General features: G+C 43.4%; 1 protein-coding gene across 1 annotated transcript in view; it reads left to right on the plus strand.

Moving 5' to 3' along the window:
* The window catches only part of PLCXD2 (phosphatidylinositol specific phospholipase C X domain containing 2), a gene marked incomplete at both ends in the record, with an annotated part of 42,615 nt that extends 34,128 nt beyond the window's left edge, over window positions 1-8,487 (plus strand). Inside the window, 2 exons of the mRNA XM_082840600.1 lie at window positions 882-1,123; window positions 8,328-8,487. Coding sequence (XP_082696726.1) covers window positions 882-1,123; window positions 8,328-8,487 — 402 coding nt within the window. The remainder of the gene's footprint in view (window positions 1-881; window positions 1,124-8,327) is intronic.
* Window positions 8,488-20,414: the final 11,927 nt, after the last annotated feature.

Below are 20,414 nucleotides of genomic sequence, written 5' to 3' on the forward strand. Positions count from 1 at the left end.
CTCCCGGAAAGGGCAGTTTCATTCAGAGGCAGCACGCGCAACTGAAAACCTACATCCTCCCAAATTCAGTTCAGTGTATTGATCTCAACCCAAGAGCTAAGGGTCAATTTCGTGAGCATAGGAGTCATAACTTATAGACAGGACTAACCGCTGAGGTTCTCCACCTGGGGTCCAGAGGTTCCCAAGGGGAGTGGGTTAGGGTAGAATTTAAGAAGTCTGTGAATTTGGATGGGAAAAGCACTACATACTGGCTTTTAACCTCTAACTGAATATCAGTATAACCACTGATTATGTGTGAGCAGTCACCCATGGCAGTGTCGGCAGTGTTGGCAGTGTTGGCAGTGTTGGCAACTCCCTATGACTTTGTCCCCACAGAAACCACAGATATTCATTTAGTGCAGATATCTTGAAATATTGTGTATACTCATCATTTACTCAAAATTATGGAACTTATTAGACTTAAAACAAAATATTTTTATTTAATGAGTTTATTATGAAGTGCATACATTAATTAATTTATTACAGATTTAATTATTATGTTGATAGCTATATTTCCATCTCATTGATTTTCTTTGTAATCCTATCTATTTTATTTTAGACATTCATTTAAAACCATCTGAGAAGGGGTTCAGGAGTTTACCGTACTTCCAAACGTGTCCATGACCCCCAAAACGTTAAAAACTTCAAGTCAGGCATATAGCAAGTGCTTAAATCTTTGCTTATTAATTTTTCTAAAAAAATATGTATATAAAAATGTTTGAATTTCCACGTATGTTTGTATGTGTGCGCCTTTCCTCCTAGCAATCCATCAGTGTGAAGCCGGGAGTTAACACTCAGCTTGTTCATGAAGTGCCCTCCTTTATTTGTTCTGAACGTTTCAGGTTCTCATCTTCTATCACTGTCCCTTCTACAAGCAATACCCCTTCCTATGGCCTGGAAAGAAGATCCCCGCGCCCTGGGCAAATACCACAAGCGTGCGCAAGCTCATCCTCTTCTTGGAGACCACGCTGAGTGAGCGCTCTCCCCACGGATCCTTCCACGTGTCTCAAGCGATCCTCACGCCCAGAGTGAAGACCATCGCCCGGGGCCTGGTTGGCGGCCTCAAGAACACGCTGGTCCATAGGTAAGAATTTGCTTCCTTTTCACAAGTGAGGGTTAAAAAAAAAGTTTTTATCTTGATTCTCTTCTGAATAAACAGCAAACAGCAGTAAAACCATATACCTTGAAGATTTAAAATAACAAAACAAAACCCAAAAAACCTTATATTTGAAAAAGTTGTGTACTTGAGGTGTCTTGCATTAACCGTGGCCAAAGGATCTCTAAACACTCTGTTAAAATGTACATATTATAACATAAATACCCTCTACATTTCAATATGGAGACAAAGCACTTTCAGCCACCACCAGTCCGTTCACGTCTGGCTGGAGATGCCATCATGTTCCTGCCCCTGCCCTCGAAGCTGGCCCAAGCACTCACTCTCTTAAGAAGCATTAAATGAGACTGCTGTGCCAGGCAGTAGGGATTCAGAGATGACCCTCCCAGGATTTAGGATGTCCTTTCTCCCTTCCTTAGTGACAGTGAGTCCTAAGAAGCAGCTCAGGATGCCACCTACCATGCCATAGCTTCAGATACTTCCTCGGAGCAGAACTGATCCTGACTGTACAATTAGGCAGGAGAAGCTCCAGAAACGTTGTGTTAGATGATGTTCGTTATCCTGGGCACCAATAAATGATAGGGGTCGTCAAGAAAAAGGATGGCTTGTGTCTATGTACATGTATGTGTGTATGCCTATGCCTGTGTATGAAGGGAATGTTATAAATACATTTGGCTAATAGGGCATCCCTCACAATCCAAGCTGAGGAAACCAGTATGTTTGGATAACAAGGGATATTTACGAGAATCACTTTGGTTCCTGAGTTCCAGGTGCTGAGCACCAGAGTTCAGATCATGAAAGATTCATCAAAAAACGTGTCCCTGTCTATTTGGATAGTTCGGATATGACTTCTGATAACAGGTGTTCACCTGTCAGGAGTTTGGATGACGAACTGAGAGCTTCTGATTGTGCTGGCCGTGAACAGAACCAGAAACCTCTTTCGGTGTGGCTCTGCTAAGTCTTCACCGAATTACCTGTGCTTAACTTGGGAAAGAGAGTTTCATAAACCAAGACCAGAATCATGAACTTTCCTTTTTGTAGTACATGCTCATATATCCATACCATTTCCTCATGCCTTTGGTAAATTTGTAGATTAACATTATTTATTTATTCAGCGATGAACAGGAGCGAGGTCCAAAGACACAAGGTGAATAATCTAGTCATTGCCCCCACGGACGTACATTCTATTGGGAAAAATAAACATGTAAATTTCTATGTAACACTGTGAAAATCACTATAATAAAGTCTGTGCAGAGAGCTGTACTTGTAAGGAAGAGGAAGTCTTTAAAAATAAGGATGTGTTATATCTGTATAGTGTATTCTGAATATAGAGCACCCTCTTGCAGATGATTTCATTAGGTTCTTAAAGTAAGCCAGCCTCCAGGAGGGCACGTTGTCTAAAGCATGTTATTGTCCCCACTTCAGATGGGCCCAATGAGGTTAAGTGACCCAGACCCCCAAAGCTGGTAAGAGTCAGTATTACATCCCATCCGTGGACTTCTGATTGTTGGACCATTGCCCCTTTCAGCATCCAAGCACTGACTTGTATGTAGCACATTTCAGTGCCCTGTTCCTTTCTGCTCCACTGGTCTGTGATTGTCTCACTAGCACCTGAATCCGGTCAGCTCTTACTGGCTACAATCCTGAACCCACAAAGTCACAGTGCTTTTCATACTCGTGAGTTCCTGCATCTTTAATCTGGCTGCAGATGAAGCACAAGGCTCTTCCACTGAGAGGTAACGATGGCGCACGCGCCCAAAGTCCCAGCATCCTAGCACGCCAGAGCCTTAACCTGATGGCTGCAAGCGCACATCTGGGAGATTGGAAGGATACTGGGGCATCTCGCCGCCTGCTGGTCACAAGAATGTTACCGAGATGCATTAGGCTTCCTAGGCCTCCACATCAGCTGCTTTGGTCAAGTTTGTTCCCAAACACCAGCACGACATGTGGCTGTCATTTCCCCTGGGCTATTGAACAAGCGTGTTGACTTAAAAAAGTATATATGCACAACGTGAGAGCGGCGAGTTAAGTTTTATCGGGGGCAGAATGAGGACTGAAGCCCAGGAGACAGCGTTTCAGATAACTCTGAGAAGCTGCTCCAAGGAGGCGAGGGGGGAAGCCAGGAGTTTTGCAACAAAGGGCAGGTTGTCGGGAACGTCAGAAGATTATTGCTAATTAAAGAAAACCAGATATCTCAAGTTAAGGAATTTAGCGCTTTTCTATGCACGGAAGATGCAAGAGTCTTGGCTCACTGAAATCATTCCTTTGATATGCACCTCAGCCATCTGGGGCCAGTATCCTGACACATCCTGAGTTTCCTCAGGGCTCACCGCAGGGAGTGGCTGCAGTCTGGCGGGCTGCTAGATGGCAGGTATTCTTTTCAGCCCTGAGTTTCCTCGGCTCACGTTTGAAGGGTATAGTCATTGATGACTGTGACATCCTTTGTTTATTGACATGGCAGGAAATATTTCATTTCTCAAGCATATGGAAGAAGCAGTTGTCACAGGCCTTCCCTGAGAGCCAACACCCAGAAGGTCTGTCGTAAGGCACACGGGGTGCTGTCAGACTGGTCCTGGGCACCAGTTATCAGCTTAACCGAGAGGAAAAGACAAGGTATATTTTCCTATAAATGTAGTGGTGGTTTTCTCAGCAGGCAGTTAACCCCCCCTTCCCGCTAACTCTTAGGTCAACTTTGGACTTGAGATTTTGTTTGCTTGAAGCCATGAAAAATATATCTATTCTTATCTCCATTTCATTAAGATCTTCTCTTGTGAGTTTCTATCTTGATCTTTCGTTTGGAACATATTTCTCTGTCTCCTCTTTTGCCTGACTCTCTGTGCCAACTACCTCCCCAGTCTTGAAGGAGTGACCTTGTGCAGGTGATGTCCCGAGGGCCCAGAGCTCGGGGCACAGGGGGTGTCCCCTGTGTGGTGCGCCTACCTGCTGTGGTGCAGGGGTAAAACATAGCCATTCTGACTGAATTTCTAAGGTAGTTTTCCCTAGATTCTTAGGAACCTTGCACTCCCACTGAAATCAAATGAAAGCAAATTTTGCCTAAGCCTGAGGGCACAGCAGCATGGGGCCGCAGAAGGGGACACAGACTGAAACCAGAGGCCCAAGGTTGAAGCCTGACTTGGTTCCTGTTACGGACTGAATTGTGTTCCCTGGAATTTCACATGTTGAAGCCCTAATCTCCAGTACCTCAGAACATGGCTATATCTGGAGATAGGGCCTTTAAAGAGCTGGTAAAGTTGGGCTTCCCTGGTGGCGCAGTGGTTGAGAGTCTGCCTGCCGATGCAGGGGACACGGGTTCGAGCCCTGGTCTGGGAAGATCCCACATGCCGAGGAGCGGCTGGGCCCGTGAGCCATGGTCGCTGAGCCTGCGCGTCCGGAGCCTGTGCTCCGCAACAAGAGAGGCCACGATAGTGAGAGGCCCGTGCACCACGATGAAGAGTGGCCTCCGCTCACAACTAGAGAAAGCCCTCGCACAGAAACAAAGACCCAACACAGCCAAAACTTAATTAATTAATTAATAAACTCCTACCCCCAACATCTTCTTTAAAAAAAAAACAGACTGCCTTTGACAAATTTCCTGAGGTCTCCGAGCTGTGGGTTGTCTTACCAGATAAGTGGGGTTAATAAAACCGCACAAGATTGTGGAGTCTTAACAGGGAAGCGTCTCCCACAGTGCCTGGCACAAGACAGGCATGCCATGCCCGTCCCTGCGCTGGACCAGCCCTGCTCTCAGTGGGCCTCTAAGCCAGGGGGAAGTTTGTGAGCTGCTGCTCTGCAGCCCTTGGGATTCAGTGCCTCACGGCCCCACAGCAGTATCTGACTCAGCCGTCTGCACTGATCTCTTGGTAAAGAAATCTTGGTAAAGAGGTCTTGGTGAAGAGGGCTTGGTGAAGAGGTCTTGGTGAAGGCCAAGAGTTAAGAGAATAGAGCGGCCCCTGCTCAGTGGGTTCTGCATTTCCTCGTTATTCGATCCTTGTGCGCAATCCTGCTTATTTGATCCTTGCCCTGGGGAAGGCTGACACGAGAACCCGAAGCTGACACAGAGCTCTTTGTCACGGAGGGGAGACCACAGGTGCTCGCCTTTCCCTCTGCTCGGCCTCCAGGCCTCCAGGGATCCTCCACGGGCTGGCTCTGGCTGGAGTCGGCTGGAGGTGCCTTGACCAAACCTTTCATTCTCATTTCCCCGTGATGACCAGAAGGTGGTGCCAGAGTCTCATACTTCAACATGGACCAGCGGATTTTTTAAAAGGAGGCTGAAATGCATCAGGCTCAGGGCCGCTGTGGCCTTCGTGTGGGCCCCTCTGTGTTCCAGGTCTTTGTCTCCAAGGGATGACTGCATTTGTGACCCTTCCCTCTCAGGACACAGTTTGTCACCTAAGCAGCAGGATGTGACCACTTTAGGAAGTTTTCTTACCCCCACCCCCAAATCTCTACCATTTATGATTCCTTCTCTGGTCCCCAACACTTACAGAGTACTTATTATATCCCAGGCCCTCTTCTAAGTACTTTACACATATTACTTTATTTAATTCCCCCAAATCTATATGAAGTTTTATTATTATCCCCATTTTACAGGGGGAGAGACTGAGGCACAGAGAAACTGAATAGGTTATGGTCAAATCAAGGGTACTACTAAATTGTCAGGAGTCCCAGTTAAGAATGGAAGTACCCCTGTGATATTGGCTTATTAAGTCATAATCAGCTATGAATATAAAAATGCAAATCAATTTGTGAGATGTGTTTTAGCCCATGGCTGATCATAGAGTCTGCTGAGCGAGGGAAGAGACCCAGGACTGATTACAGTTGTCACGATGAAAGGCAAAGAAAGTGGAGAAGGACAAAATGCTTCAAGGCCTTGACAGGGTTGCCTAGAGAGAGACTGAGAAGTTGAATGTACACTCAGAGGAGGGAAGACAGCTTCAGAGGCACAAGGCGGGGAGAAGATGACAACCAAGGACAGTGTTACCAAAAGAAGAGAAAGGGGCCATTAAGAAATAAACTTAGCTTATTTTCAGTTTTTACCCAGAGAAAATCCTTCCTAAAAACAACCTCCAGTCTCTTAACCAAAACATAAGCCCTGGTTTGTGTCTTCCTTATAGCATCCTCAATGTCGCAAGTATTTAGTTAGCTATTGTTACCATGATGCAAAACTGAGTACTTCATTACTCCCTCCTCTATACCACCCATGGTATTTTACACTTACTGCTAATATAGGAACTATCACATTAAACTGTCATCGTTTGTTTACATCTCTGAATTGTGAGCTTCTTTGGATCACATTCTGGCTTTCACATAGAAATTATAACATGAGACTGACAGACTGCATTTGTAAGACAACTGAGCAAGCATTGGTCCAGTAAGAAGCCACACGTGCTGCTGGAATAACTGTATATCCATATGGCAAAAGTGAACCTTGGCCCCTGCTTCACACCGTAGATAAAAACTAACTTGAGATGGATCTTAGATCTAAACATAAAAGCTAAAATTATAAAACAGGAAAGTATCTTGTGACTTGGGAGACGGCAAAAGTTTCTTAGGCCACAGAAACCATAAAAGAAAAAAAAGATAAATTAGACTCCATCAAAATTAAGGAATTCAGCTCACCAAAATATGCCATTGAGAAAATTAATAGGCAAGCTACAGGTGGGGATAAAATATTCAAAAAGCACATCTGACAAAAGGCTAGTATCCAGAATATATAAGTAACGTCTACAACTCAACAATTAAAGGAAAAAGAGCAAAAGAGAGAATGGGTAAAGGAACTGAGCAGATGCTTCCCAAAGAAGATAGACAAATGGCCAATAAGTACATGACAAACTGCCCAACATCATCAGTGATCAGAAAAATGCAAACTAAAACACTGTGAGATAACTTTACACATCCGCCAGAACAGCTAAAATTAAAAAGATTTATAGCACCAAATTTAAGAGAGGATGTGAAGCAAACAGAACTCGCATACTTTGTTCATGGAATGTACAATGGAACGACCTCTTTGGGTAAAGATCTGGAAATTTCTTATAAAACCAAATGTAAACCTAACATATAATAAAACAACTTCACTCTTTGGTACTTACCCAAAAGAAATGAAAATAAATGTCCACAAAAAAGACTTGTATAATGATGACCATAACAGCTCTATTCATAATATCCAAAAACTGGAAACAGTCCATTTATCCATCAATAGGAAAATGGATAAATTACAGTATATTCATACAATGGAATACTATCCAATGACTAAAAAAGAGAACAAATTGCTGATGCATGCAACAACATGGATGAATTTCAAAACCATAATGCTGAGTGAAAGAGCCTCACACACAAGAATGCACATTGCATGGCTTACGTGTAATTCTAGACCAGGCAAATTTAATCTGTGTTTTCTTAAAAACAACAATAACAACAACAGTATAATTATTGCCTCTGGAAGAATGGGAGCAGGGATCGATGGGAAAGGTGAATGCAGAACCTTCTGGGGTGCTGGTAATGTTTTATACCTTGAGATGGGTATGGGTTACATATATACATTTGTCAAAACTCAACCAGTGTTCACTTAAGCTGTGTGCATTTTACTGGGTATAAACATTACGTCAAAAGGGAAACAGGTTGAAAACAAATACTGAACCCTAGATCTGCATGCTGAGATACTGAGGGGAATGTGTCATAGTTGTTTGCAGTTGGAATTTGTCAAAAATATAAGCTGGATTGATGCCCAGATATATGGTAAGCAAGTATAGTAAAATGTTAGTGGTAGAATCTAGGTGGTGGACATGCTCACTGTAAATTTCTTTCAGTGTTGCGATATGTTTGAAAAGTTTCATGATAAAATTTCGTGGTACAAAAAAATTAAAGAACTCACCAATAATTAGCCTCTTGATCTTAGTTTTTCAAGGTCCTGTTGACATGGTATGTCTTTGGTGATTGAGGCGAAGAATTTCTTCTTCCAGCACAGAAACCCTAAAAGTACAGTTCTCTAATGGACTAGACATCACTCTGTCCCTGAAAAAGATTTGAGCTTAAAGGGACAAATTTGGTGTCCCTTTATGACACCATGAGCTTATGCCTCTGTTGATACGCTTTTGTTACATTAACAGAAATGTTTTCTTTCCCGTTTCTAAACGCTGCTCTCTGTTCTCTCTTGCCCCAACACTCTCCTGTGTAGGAATCTTCCTGCCATCCTGGACTGGGTGAAGACTCAGAAGCCTGGAGCCCTGGGTGTCAACATCATCACGTCTGACTTCGTGGACCTGGTGGACTTTGCCACAGCTGTCATTGAATTGAATGACCTCCTACAGGAGGATAGAGCTTTGGCTAAATGCTGATTTAACTTGTTATTTAACTTAATATTGAAGTTGTTGATCCAGGCTAGAGTTCTGAAGGGTTTCTTGTTAAGTTGGCCCCTGGGCAGTGATGGTGAAGGGAGTCAGAGGAGGGGATATTTTTTTTTTCCCCTCCTCACAGGGCCATTTGGATAAAATTACAGGGCTTTTAATTGCATTTTTCCCAAATGAGACTTTGTAAAAACTTAAGTCCGAGGGAAGGAAGCTTGTTTCATGTGATCAAGGTCAGCATCTCCCCAACGGCATATGATGTTGAATGTAATATGGAAGTGGGGTTTCCAGGTTCCACTGGGGTATTGAGTGTCCCCTAATTGGCCCAGTTCCCTGTTGTCTTCTGGGATGTTGTGTTTGAGGCAGAGAGAAGGCTGAAGCAGAAGGGCATTCCTGATCCAAAGGAGGGCTCGTGGCAGGTGTGGACTGCCCTGTGCGGTGGCTCTATCACCAGCCTGGGGCTCTGAGGGGAGAAAGGCCAAGCACCAGTTTTCTCTAAGCGTGTTAAACGTCACCACTTCTTCCCCAAGAGTAAGATGTATTTATCACCAAGCTATTTCAGCCACAAGCCGTCTTGCAGTGCTTGTGCTGGTCATTGGGCATCTTCATTCTTTAGATAAACCGTGCGTACTGTCCTCGGTATCAGAAACAAGTGGGTTTGGAGCTGTTCTGTAACTCCTTGAAAACAAGACTACCTCGGGGACATTTAGGATGATGGTGTGTCATCCCGTGAGAAATACACAGTGTTGGAACACTTCCAGTTTGTGTCTTGATTGTTCTACTTTCTGCAGGTTGTTTTGAGCCCACTAATCACCACTGAAGGAGGGCTTTGAAACTCAAGAGGGAATTTTTTTATTATTATTGATAAGAGGTGCTTATCTATAAAGAGCCCTCTTGTGTTTTATTTATTTATTTATTCTTTTATTTATTTATAGGTTAAGTATCTTCAGTGCTTCTTACCTCAAGAGCACTCACAAAGGAGCTTCCTGAACTTTTCTCACCCAGGCCAGATGCTGCCATGGTCCTCCTCCCCTCCACAGGACCACGCATCTCAGGACCATGAGCGACCTCTGACTCTACTATAGATGCTGTAGACGTCCTGCCCCCCACCCCAGCCCATCACGCTGGGGACGGTGTTCGTGTGTGGGTGTGGTCCAGACCCGAGAAGCCACTACCAAGCCGTGCACTGGAACAGAAGATGAAATGGGTCATGAAGAGCTCTCGGTTTTTAAGGAAAACCCTCTAGAAGAGCGATGAAAAGGAAGGTGCTAGAAAGAACACTGGCCACGGGAGTGTGTGTACTTCAGTGCTCCTCAGAACTCTGGGAGAATCCCTAAGGAAGTGTCGTCTTCTGGATCCTTAAGGCTGAAAGATAACACGGAATCCCGGACGGCTGTGTGCCTTTATACAGATGGTTGGACCACCTCCCAGCAGCTTCCCACACCTGTTCTCCGATGCTCATGGCTGGATTTTGCATGTTGCCTGCCGTGGAGGTGTCCTAGCTGAGCTGCTAAGAGCACATGCACACCCCCGACACTTGGTCTTCCAGCCTTTACATTGCTTAAAGTAATTTAAGCCCCAGCCGAGGACGTCACAATGCAAAGGCCTCTGGTTTAACTGTTCCTTCTCTTGCATTTGAATCCCTCTCCAGAGATGGTTCTGGGATTTTATTGTCAGTTTTTTTAGGGCCTTCTCTGGAAAGGAGTGAGAAAGTGAGTACCCTCACTTTCTTAATTTTCCTTCGATTCTGATATTAAACTGCAGTGACAAGCTCTGAAATGCCCTAGCCTACCCTCAGGGTTTTATTTGTGTTGTCATTATTTCATTTTTGTCTTGATTTTAATACTTGGTCAATTGCTAGGGGCTAGATCATTTCCCTTCTTCAAGCCCTTTGTTACTTGGCAAAGCGATATGGAGGCAAGAGGAGAATTATTCTGCTCTGTTTTATTTGAGCCTTAGCTTTGCCCAGGCGCTTGGTGCTATGAGGCCAGGTGTGTTGACAGGTATCTACACAGGATGCCAGTGACACCCAAGGGCTGCTGACTGTTCAGTGAAATGTTTACTTGATTTTCTCCTTTAGTGTTAAAATATATAGTTGCACTTCACTTGGGTTGTAACATTTAAGTGCACCTCGATGTTCATGACGAAAAAGCACAGAAAACCATACCAAGGTCGCACGCATGGAGTCTTGCTTTTTGTGGAGGGGCCAGGCGCTCACTCCTTCCTGCTGCTTTGGGTTGCTAGCCTGGCCTGCATTCTGAAATTCTGCACAGGAGTTCTGGATGATAGGAGGAAGATTATTTACAGTTCACCCTTGGTAAACACCCCTGAATTGGCAGAATTTCTGCCCCAAGACCAAGTTGCTTAATATATTGTAAAGGATGTGTGTGTTCTGCTCCTTGACCTCAGGCCAAGCAGGAGACTCAGTGATGGGACCGGGGGAAGAGACACTTTAGGTCTATGACTTATTCTGCAACTGCCAACAATAAAAAATTGTGACCTGATCACATCGCTTATTCTCACAAGGTCTTGGGATTTTTCGGATCAAACAAGGCTATCATATTTGCTCAGAATGAACTTCAAGATCAGCGAAAAAGCTACTTGATTGAGCAAAAGAGGACTTTAGTTTCACAGGATTTGGGGCCACATTCATTCTGAAGTGTAGACTGAGATTTTCTTGGGCTCCCAGGACCACTTCCCACATGGCCACACCTCCGTGGCTTCGTGGCAAAGGGGACAGTCACAGGTTGCAGTTAGAGTAGAGCAGTGTTTAAAGACTTGAACTTTGAGCCTTTTAGAGGTACCACTGTGGTTTCATGGGTACAGAAGATATTCTTAAGATTGGAGAAAGAGGTCAAGATGGAATTGATGGAAGGGAATGATAAATGATTGAATATTAAACTTTAAGTTAATGGCAGATCTAATAGGGTTATGCCAAAAATATTAAGTATTTGCTGTATGAGACTCTATAGTAATTAAGTGTAATTATTTTCCTTAGTGCTGAGTCCAGACCCCTGCATTCTTGAGAACAGTTAAGCCATAGCCCCAACCCAGGATTTTATATAAACACAAACAAAAACACAAGATCTGAGCCCAGGTAATGATCACCCTTAAGAATCCTACTTCTTCTAACATGACCTTATATTCTCATCAAAAAGTTTATATTTCTAGGGGCTTCCCTGATGGCGCAGTCGTTGAGAGTCCGCCTGCCGATGCAGGGGACACAGATTCATGCCCCGGTCCGGGAAGATCCCACATGCCGCGGAGCGGCTGGGCCCGTGAGCCATGGCCGCTGGGCCTGCGCGTCTGGAGCCTGTGCTCTGCAACGGCAGAGGCCACAACAGTGAGAGGTTTGCGTACCACAGAAAAAAATGTTTATCTTTCTGTTCAATAAGACAATGTAGTGGAGCATTCTGGAATTAAATGCATTTCGTGGTGGGTCAGGATTTTCTACTTTCATTTATTCTGAAGTGCTGCCCACAGAGATATTATTATTACATACAATCCAGCTAGGAGGCTTAGTGCTAAACTAAAGGTGAAGAAACAGAAGAGATTAAGCCTGAGACGACACTTTTGCTTCCTAGGAAGCAAAAGCATGATACAAATTTAGGCCATCTTACAGAATTAGTTCATGCCACAGATGAAGTTTTTGTAATGGCCTTCATTGGCTAATTGCAGACTTTCACTGATAGGTTCTGGGAAATGGAACGGACTAATGATGGGAGCACAGCCATGAGACCCCCCCCTCCCCTTGCAGAGCAGAGAAGCGATCCTGGGCTAAATCTGCCTTGGGTCTTTCATCTGGAATAAAAATGCTGTCTGCTGTTTTGTAAACCACACTCAACTAGCTCCCCCAAAACATCAGGTCCCTAATAATTAGGTTAAATGCCTGTGTGCAGAGCGTGTACAGGGGCAGTAGTCTTCCTTGTGTGAGATGTGTAGAGATGTGTAGAGAGCTCATTTATCAAGAGAGTGGCTTAGGACGACAGACTTGTCCACCAGTGGCACCTTTAGTGACCCGTCAAATGAGATGAGTAGGGCTGAAAGCAATATCTGAGCTAGGGAGGTGAGCTTTCCCAAATACATGCTAAATAGTCACGTTATGCCAAAAGGAAATAAATAGAAACTGAAAACATAAAACGTCCAAACTGACAGGAAGTTTATATTGTATGGCATAGAACGTGGCTGTCCCCCTAAATTCCACCAACTTCCCTGTACATGTATCTCACCCCTCTGCCTCAGACTGCTTCCTAATATCTGCTACCAGAGCTGTGTCAACTCAAATGTTGCCTTGGGACACACAGGAGTGAACTGACTGGGTGATAAGTGAATTAGCTGGAAACTTTACCCTTAATTCCAAATGATAGTGAACAGCTCTTTACTGCTCCGAGAGCTCCACTGTCCCCTTATCCTCTGGCTTCCCCAGAGTCCTACTAGAAATAATGACACTAATGGCACTGTCATCACTGAATTGGCCCTAAACCAGGGGAATAGTGTACAAAATGCTATTGATGTTGTTGGCACAGCCTTAGACACTAAAAGTATCCTAAGATAACGCTCTCTATCCTGCAGTGGATATAGTGTTCTAGTCTTTTCTCCAACAAAACTTGTTCTTAGGACTTTTCAAACTTGTTTCTAAGCCTCATAGTTTGGATCAAATATTTTCCTTCCCTTCACTGGGAATCCAATCCCACAGTCTACTGAGTACCCCCCATCAATAGTCTAGAGGCATTTTCCATATCTTTCCCTCTCATCTCCGTCATGGAATATACCACTGCCTCCTCTTGTCTCCTGGTCACCCTTGACCAGCTGCTGATTACTGTTAATCACAGGATGCTGGCAAAACTTACAATAAAAAGCACATACATGGGCTTCCCTGGTGGCGCTGTGGTTGAGAGTCCGCCTGCCGATGCAGCGGACACGGGTTCGTGCCCCTGTCCGGGAGGATCTCACATGCCGCGGAGCGGCTGGGCCCGTGAGCCATGGACACTGGGCCTGCGCGTCCGGAGCCTGTGCTCCACAATGGGAGAGACCACAACAGTGAGAAGCCCACGTACCAAAAAAAAAAAAAAAAAAAAAAAGAGGCACCGACCTCTTAAAAAAAAAAAAAAAGCACATACATTCAATGATGTGCAAATGCACTCTTACCACAGTGGTTTTTGCACCTTACTCTCCTCAAAGGCATTATTCTGCACCCCTACTCGTACCCCATCAATAGAACTTGACCTGATTGGACCCCAGACCTGGGGCCAGTACTTCATTCAGATAGTTGGGGCTTGTCACAAACTCTGAGCCCAACGAGAAGCACAGCATTTTGAAAAGTCAAATAAGCCTTCCGTAGCTTTGTACATTTGCAGTTTTACATTTGTTATTAGGTTAGAGCACTAATAACACTTCAGTCATAAATCTATCCTATCAATATGATAAATCTTAGAACATATTCTAGAAACAGTGGTACCTTACTGCTATTATACTTACTAATTTCCACCCTAATGGTAATAAGTATTACGTGCAGATCATGTATGCATTATTTGTATTGTGTATATGCCAACGGTAATCATTAACCTCACTGATTAGAAGGTACAGAGATTGTCAAAGTGAAAATAAATCTTGGTCAATTGAGATGATAATGTGAATCTGATAAATGCTCTGTTAGACATTATATTTTGTTCTTTATGCTTGTTTTATATGACAATGCATGCTGTTTGCTAAGTAAAAAAATAATACATTACACCAATTTTTAAGGTTAGAATGAGAATTTTACATATATGCTGCTTGATACTCTGAAATGCATTTTGTGGCATAATTATCTTATTCATATGCATTTCACATGGCTTTTTTTCCCCCTAGGAAATAATTGTTCAAATATCTCTCTCTCCATCTTTCTGGTAACCTAGATTAAACTGCTTAATTCAACCTAAAACATTGTAAAGCCAGATTACCTCATTTTAACTGTGAAAAAAGTTTAGTAGATATGCTGACATGATATCTTTTCTTGTATTTGATTTGAACTACCTAAATAGGCTTAAACCTAATAATAAATATAAAACTTTGGCAGGCACTTTTCCTTTGTTGGTATGCAAATTTTATTATTGGCCCACTTCTAATTTTGTTTTAAAAAGTTACAGACTCAACGTCAATAAAATACCTGATTGGGCTTCCCTGGTGGCGCAGTGGTTGAGAGTCTGCCTGCCGATGCAGGGGACACGGGTTCGTGCCCCGGTCCGGGAAGATCCCACATGCGGCAGAGCGGCTAGGCCCGTAAGCCACGGCTGGGCCACTGAGCCTGCGCGTCTGGAGCCTGTGCTCTGCAACGGGAAAGGCCACAACAGTGAGAGGCCCGCGTACTGCAAAAACAAAACAAAAAAAGCCTGATTATAGTATATTGGATGAAGACCCTCTCAGCTTTGTCTCACACATACTGGAATTAGTTGCACAGGCCTGCGATTCCCAAAATGAGCTGTGCATGAAATGTACACAGTCTTGTCACCCATGCTTTTCCAAGCTTCACCCTCAGCACTTCAGCTATTTGTACTAGGCTTAGGCTCGATCCTACTTACATTCATGTTCTCATTTGACCAACACCTCTGGCCCATGTTACTCTGAGTGGTCACCAAATGCCCAGAAATAGAACAACGTGGAGATTATGTGTTGAGCATACAAGGAATAAATAAAAGTGGGCCTACAGTTTCTGCTGGCAATGAAGATTTCAATATTCTCCTCATTCCTAATTCTTTTTAATAGAGTATCTGAGGCCACTTAGTTTTGGTGAATTTCTCTTTTTGCCCTATCCCCTACAAAAATAATGAGTTGGGGTGAAAGTCCCGTTTATGAATTTAGCAGAAATCAAATTAATTCTAAGTAATTATTCATTTCATATAGTTGAATGTTAGAACAGGTAATTAGGGATAATTATATTTCTATTCAAGTTATCATAGCAAGTGAAGAACATAGTCATAGTCAGAATTTTCTGCCTGTGTTTTTAGTTATTGTGTAGTAAGTCTACCATACTGTACTTTGGTTGGCTTTGATAAGTACCATTTCCAGTCATTTCCATTTGGTTTTAATAAAAAACAACATAATGTAGATAGGGCTGTGTCCAAACATAAGTGAAGCAGGTGTAACCTGCGTGGTGAAAGTGCAATGATTCTACCAGTCTGACTCAATTTCTGAACATACACTTGGGCTGAAACATTGCCCCTATGACAATGGAACTGTTGCGTTATATATGAACCCTTTAATATCTAATCACAATTTGTCATATTATAGCTGGGTTATAAACATTCTATTTAGGACAGAAACTAAGAACAGGCATTTCAGAGATGCATAGACCTGGATTTCTGTCCCAACTAGAGCATGCCCTGGCCATGTGATCTTAGGCAAACTAATATTTCTAAGTATATAGGATATAGGACTAATAATACCTACTATGAAGGGTTATTGAGAAGTCCAAACAAGAAAATACATGGAAAGCATCTAGCACAGAGCCTGGCACATAGTAAATACTCGAGTAACTATTAGTCTTAATACTAGGGTGGGGACTTTGCACCCACCCCCTCCAAAGAGCACCCAGCACAGCCTCTTCTACACGGTTGACTGCTAACCATTGTGTCTACTGGTAAATGATTTAACAGAAACCAATTAATGAGAGAGAAAGCAGATACATTCAGACAGTGAAAGAGAAAGTGGCACGATCCCTGGACCAAATATATTGATACATTGCTCAGAGAGTGGGATTCATACCACTGGTGGTCTGCAAAATGATGTAAGGCGGAAAGCGGCCACATCCTAATAGCATTAATATCGTTAATCACTTAACCATTCTGATTAGTTGAGGTGAAAGTCTCAGCTTAGTGACAAAAATCTCTTTGACCCTTGTTTGTTCAGCAAAAACAAAAAAGATAATAGTATCTAGTGAACATTAAATATCATTTTGTATTGTATTTATCTTTTGGTTACCTTCTCTCTGTAGCAAAGTGATCCAGGGTTTTTCAAGAGTGATATAAAATTTCCTTTCAAAATAAATTTAAGTTTAAAAAAAAATACTAGAAATACCCTTAAGGAGCTTACAGAAGAGCAGGGTTAGGAAAAATAAGTAAGCATGCAATTACAATACAGTGTGATAAGTGATACGAAAAGGTAGAAGAGATGACATACTGGCTTAAAAAAAGTTTTCCAATGTAAGTAACCTTGACTAATAAGTAGCAGTTAACCTCGTGGGGTGGAGGTGTGGGTGCAAAGGTGGGCATTTCTGTGATAAGGCACAGACACAAAAAAGAGCAAACATGTAGATATGCAGATAGTTCAGTATGGCTGGAGCACAGACATACAGGGAATAAAGAATCAGTTAACAGACTGGAGAGGTATGCAGGGCCTGATCTCAAGAAGTCTTATAACCCATTCTAGGAGATTTGGACTTTATCCTGAGGACAGTGGTGAGCCAATGAACATTTTCAGCACATTTACATTTTAGAAAGGTAATACTGGCTGTAATGTTGACATTGGCTTTGAGAGAAGATGGATTAAGCAGAGCTAACCTGATTCCTTTATAGCAGACTCCTCAGAGCCTCTGTTAATATATACTGTGAATTTGTGAGAGAATTATATAGCATAAAGCCCTTTCCAAACCTAAAAAAAATTAAAAATAATAATAAATTTAAGTTTTTTGAGAGTCCACTGTGAAGAAGCTATGGGAATGACCTATGTTTACGATCCTTTCCGGGCTGAAAACGATTGCAATTGATTCTACCACACTTTTGCCGAGAATTGGGTTTGGCTGGGCTCTTTTTGAACATCTTTACTAAATACATAAATAAACTACTATTTGAGACAGGGAATCACCTCTTTTTTTCATAAGGGAACTTTCTTCGTGTTTCCTGCAGAAGGTCCGCGCTTAGACCATCTTCTCTCCACGTTGTCCGGGCAGCAGTTTAAACTTGGGGGAAAGAGGTCCTGGAGTCACTCAGTCCCACAGATGGCTGTACCCGGTTAGCACACAATGCAGTGAGCAAACCCCATTCCTCCAGCTTCGAAAGTGACTCCTTTTCTGTGACTCCCTGAAGCTGGGATGCTTGGATGTCCTGGATTTTTCTTGTGGTTTTTTTTTTTTTCCCCCAAAGGAATTCTTCTTGATCAGCAGCATGTTCTTTGTTTACCCCTCTGCTAATCTGCTCAGTATGACTAAAGGAGTGTTATTATCTTTAAGACATGAAACCTTTCATTCTCAGAGAGAGTGGAGGGTTGCAAGGGAGGGACAGTGGCCAAAGCCCATGTACCTCAAACCTCACCCGGGATGGCCTGGACAAGTGCCAATAAAACAAAGTGCTGGTCAGCCCAGGGTGTTTGCACAGCTGGGCAGTGTTTGGGGACAGCATGGGTGGGGAAGGGGGACACAGAAGTGTCAGCCTCTGACAAGTAACATCGTGCCAAAGAAGCCTTAGGCAAGCAGATGGATTTAATCTAAAGGGACTGCTGTCTAAAGACTTTCCTGCCTCGATCCCCAGTGGGTATGTTCTCAGTCAGGGCGCAGAGAGTTTCATTTCCAGATCTCTGTGAAATATAGGACATTAGATTGCCTTTTACAAAAGCGTCCCCCACCAGCAACCTTGTGAGTGTAGAACTAACTTGCCAGACAGGGTGGGGAAGCTGCGGCGGGGGTGGTGGGATGCTTTAGTAGAGCCAGAATGCGCAGGTGCTGAAACAACACACAATTTTCCACGTATATGCACTTTTTCCTGGTAGAGGTCCGTAGCTTTCATCAAGGAATCTATGATGCTAAAAAGTTATATACCATTGCCTTTCAAGTGCCCATGAGAACGAATCATCATTTAAATGTTGTTAAGCAAGCAAAGATGGCTAATTGAGGCTAGCCCTAGGAAGCCTTGGTCCTTCCTAGGACAACAAAACGAACTAAATTAAGACTCACGCATTTGTTCACTAAAAGTGCTCTCTTTCAAGACGTAAGATTGGATAGAACAAGATAAAAAGGAACAGACTAAGTCAAGTCCAAAGGATCCTAAGATACAGTTAGATGAGCTTTAGCAAGAGAGGAGGGTGGGAAAGCCAGAGCAGCCAGGCCCACTGGCAGACACGGAGAGATGACTGGGCACGAGGCACAGATCTGAGCACAAGTTCAGAGGCAGATGGGTACATCGGAGCCTCCCCAGAGAAGGGCAACCAGGCGAGTGAAGAAGCCGGAAGTCACGCCTCATGAGAAAGCAGGAAGGTTGGGTTTAGAAAAGATTGAGAGAAAGGTGACAGGGATATTTATGACTGAGATTTTAGAATCTTATGACTTTAGATGTGGAAGGGACCAAAGAACATTTGTGCCATTGCTCATGTTACAGGAGGGGAAACAAAACCAGAGAGGACTGCCTGGCCTAAGGCAGAGCTGACACTAGAATTTGGTCTCTGAGTCCCTTTCCGTCATTTCCAGCTGCCTCCCTGAGTGCCTGATGTGCAGGAAAGAACTAGAACTCATGAGCTGCCATTTCAGGAAGTTAGATCACGGCTTCATAAAAAGCATCCGTATGTGGAAAGGGACGCTGAGTGAGCTGGTGAGCTCACCATCATAACGACTATTTCTGAGAGAGTGTATATTGGTTTCCTATTGCTGTTATAACAAAGTAACCACAAACAGTGGTTTGCAACAGCACAAATTTCTTATCTTTCCAGTCTGGAGCCAGAAGTCTAAAATGGGCCAGCAGGGCTGTGTTCCTTCAAGAGCCCCTAGAGGATACTCCATTTCCTTACCTTCAATTTCTAGAAGCCAACTCCCTGCATCTTCAAAGCCAGCAGTGTAGCATCCTCAATCTCCCTCTGACTCTGGTTCTGTCATCTCATCTTCTTTGATTCTAACCTCTTATGAGGACCCTTGTGATTCATTATTCCCACCTGGATGATCCAGGATAATTTTCCATCTTAAAATCCTTAATTGATCACATAGGCAAAGTCTTATTTACCATATAAGGTGGCTTATTCACAGGCTCTGGGGATGAAGACATGGACATCTCTGGGGGCTCTTATTCAGCCTGCCATAGAGTGGATCCTGAAATGTGCGTTCACACTGATACTGAGCTGAAAGCAGGCCTGACTTCAAATCCTGGCTCCAGCACCTATTCATTGCCCAACAATTACCCCTTTGAGTCTCTGTCCCCTCATCCACAAAAAAGAATAAAATCTCAAGGTTATGATTATTTGTGGCAATATATATAAAATGCTTAACATAGAGTGTGCCCTCAGGAAGTGGCAGCCATGTTTGTTCAAGGAACTTCCAGGTGATTCCCACCAGACAGGAATTCCATAGAAGACATTCCATTATTAAGTTCTATAAGATTTGATAAAGTGACCTCCAAATTCTCTTCTGAGATTGCTAAAATAAAAGGGAAAGAAGTAAAGGGGATTTTTCTCCCAGATATAATTGTGTTGTCTACTTCACAGATCCAGATCTGTCCCACACTAGGTCTTACCTATCCTTTCTGTGCAGCCCAAACTGGCCAAAACTCTGGTGGTCCCTTGAACATATACCCAGCTTTTCTTCCCTCTTCACGCATATTGGATGTTAGGTGGAGGGAGATTATTCTTGAGATTGACTAGACTAGATAGACAGTATTATTCCTTTTACGTGTCAGGAAGTTAGAACTCAGAAGGTAACTAATTTGCCCAAGTTAGCTCAGTCAGAGGCTGAGCCAGGACTCTACTCATTTCTGCCTCATTCCCAACCCATTGGGAATGAGGTAATTGATTTTCTGGGTTGTCAATAGCTAACAGACCCTGCTTTTTGCCCCCTGTGGTACTGCTGTCTGATTGTGTCACCTAGATCTCTGGTTGGGTTTGAGCAGGATTGAGAGCCTGACCTGGTGTGTAATGATTGGCCAGACCAGGCAGCTGAGACCAGCACGAGCTCCCGCCTTCACATC

The sequence above is a fragment of the Leucopleurus acutus genome (genome assembly GCF_964270905.1).
Source record: "Leucopleurus acutus genome assembly, chromosome: 5".
Lineage (NCBI taxonomy): Eukaryota > Metazoa > Chordata > Mammalia > Artiodactyla > Delphinidae > Leucopleurus > Leucopleurus acutus.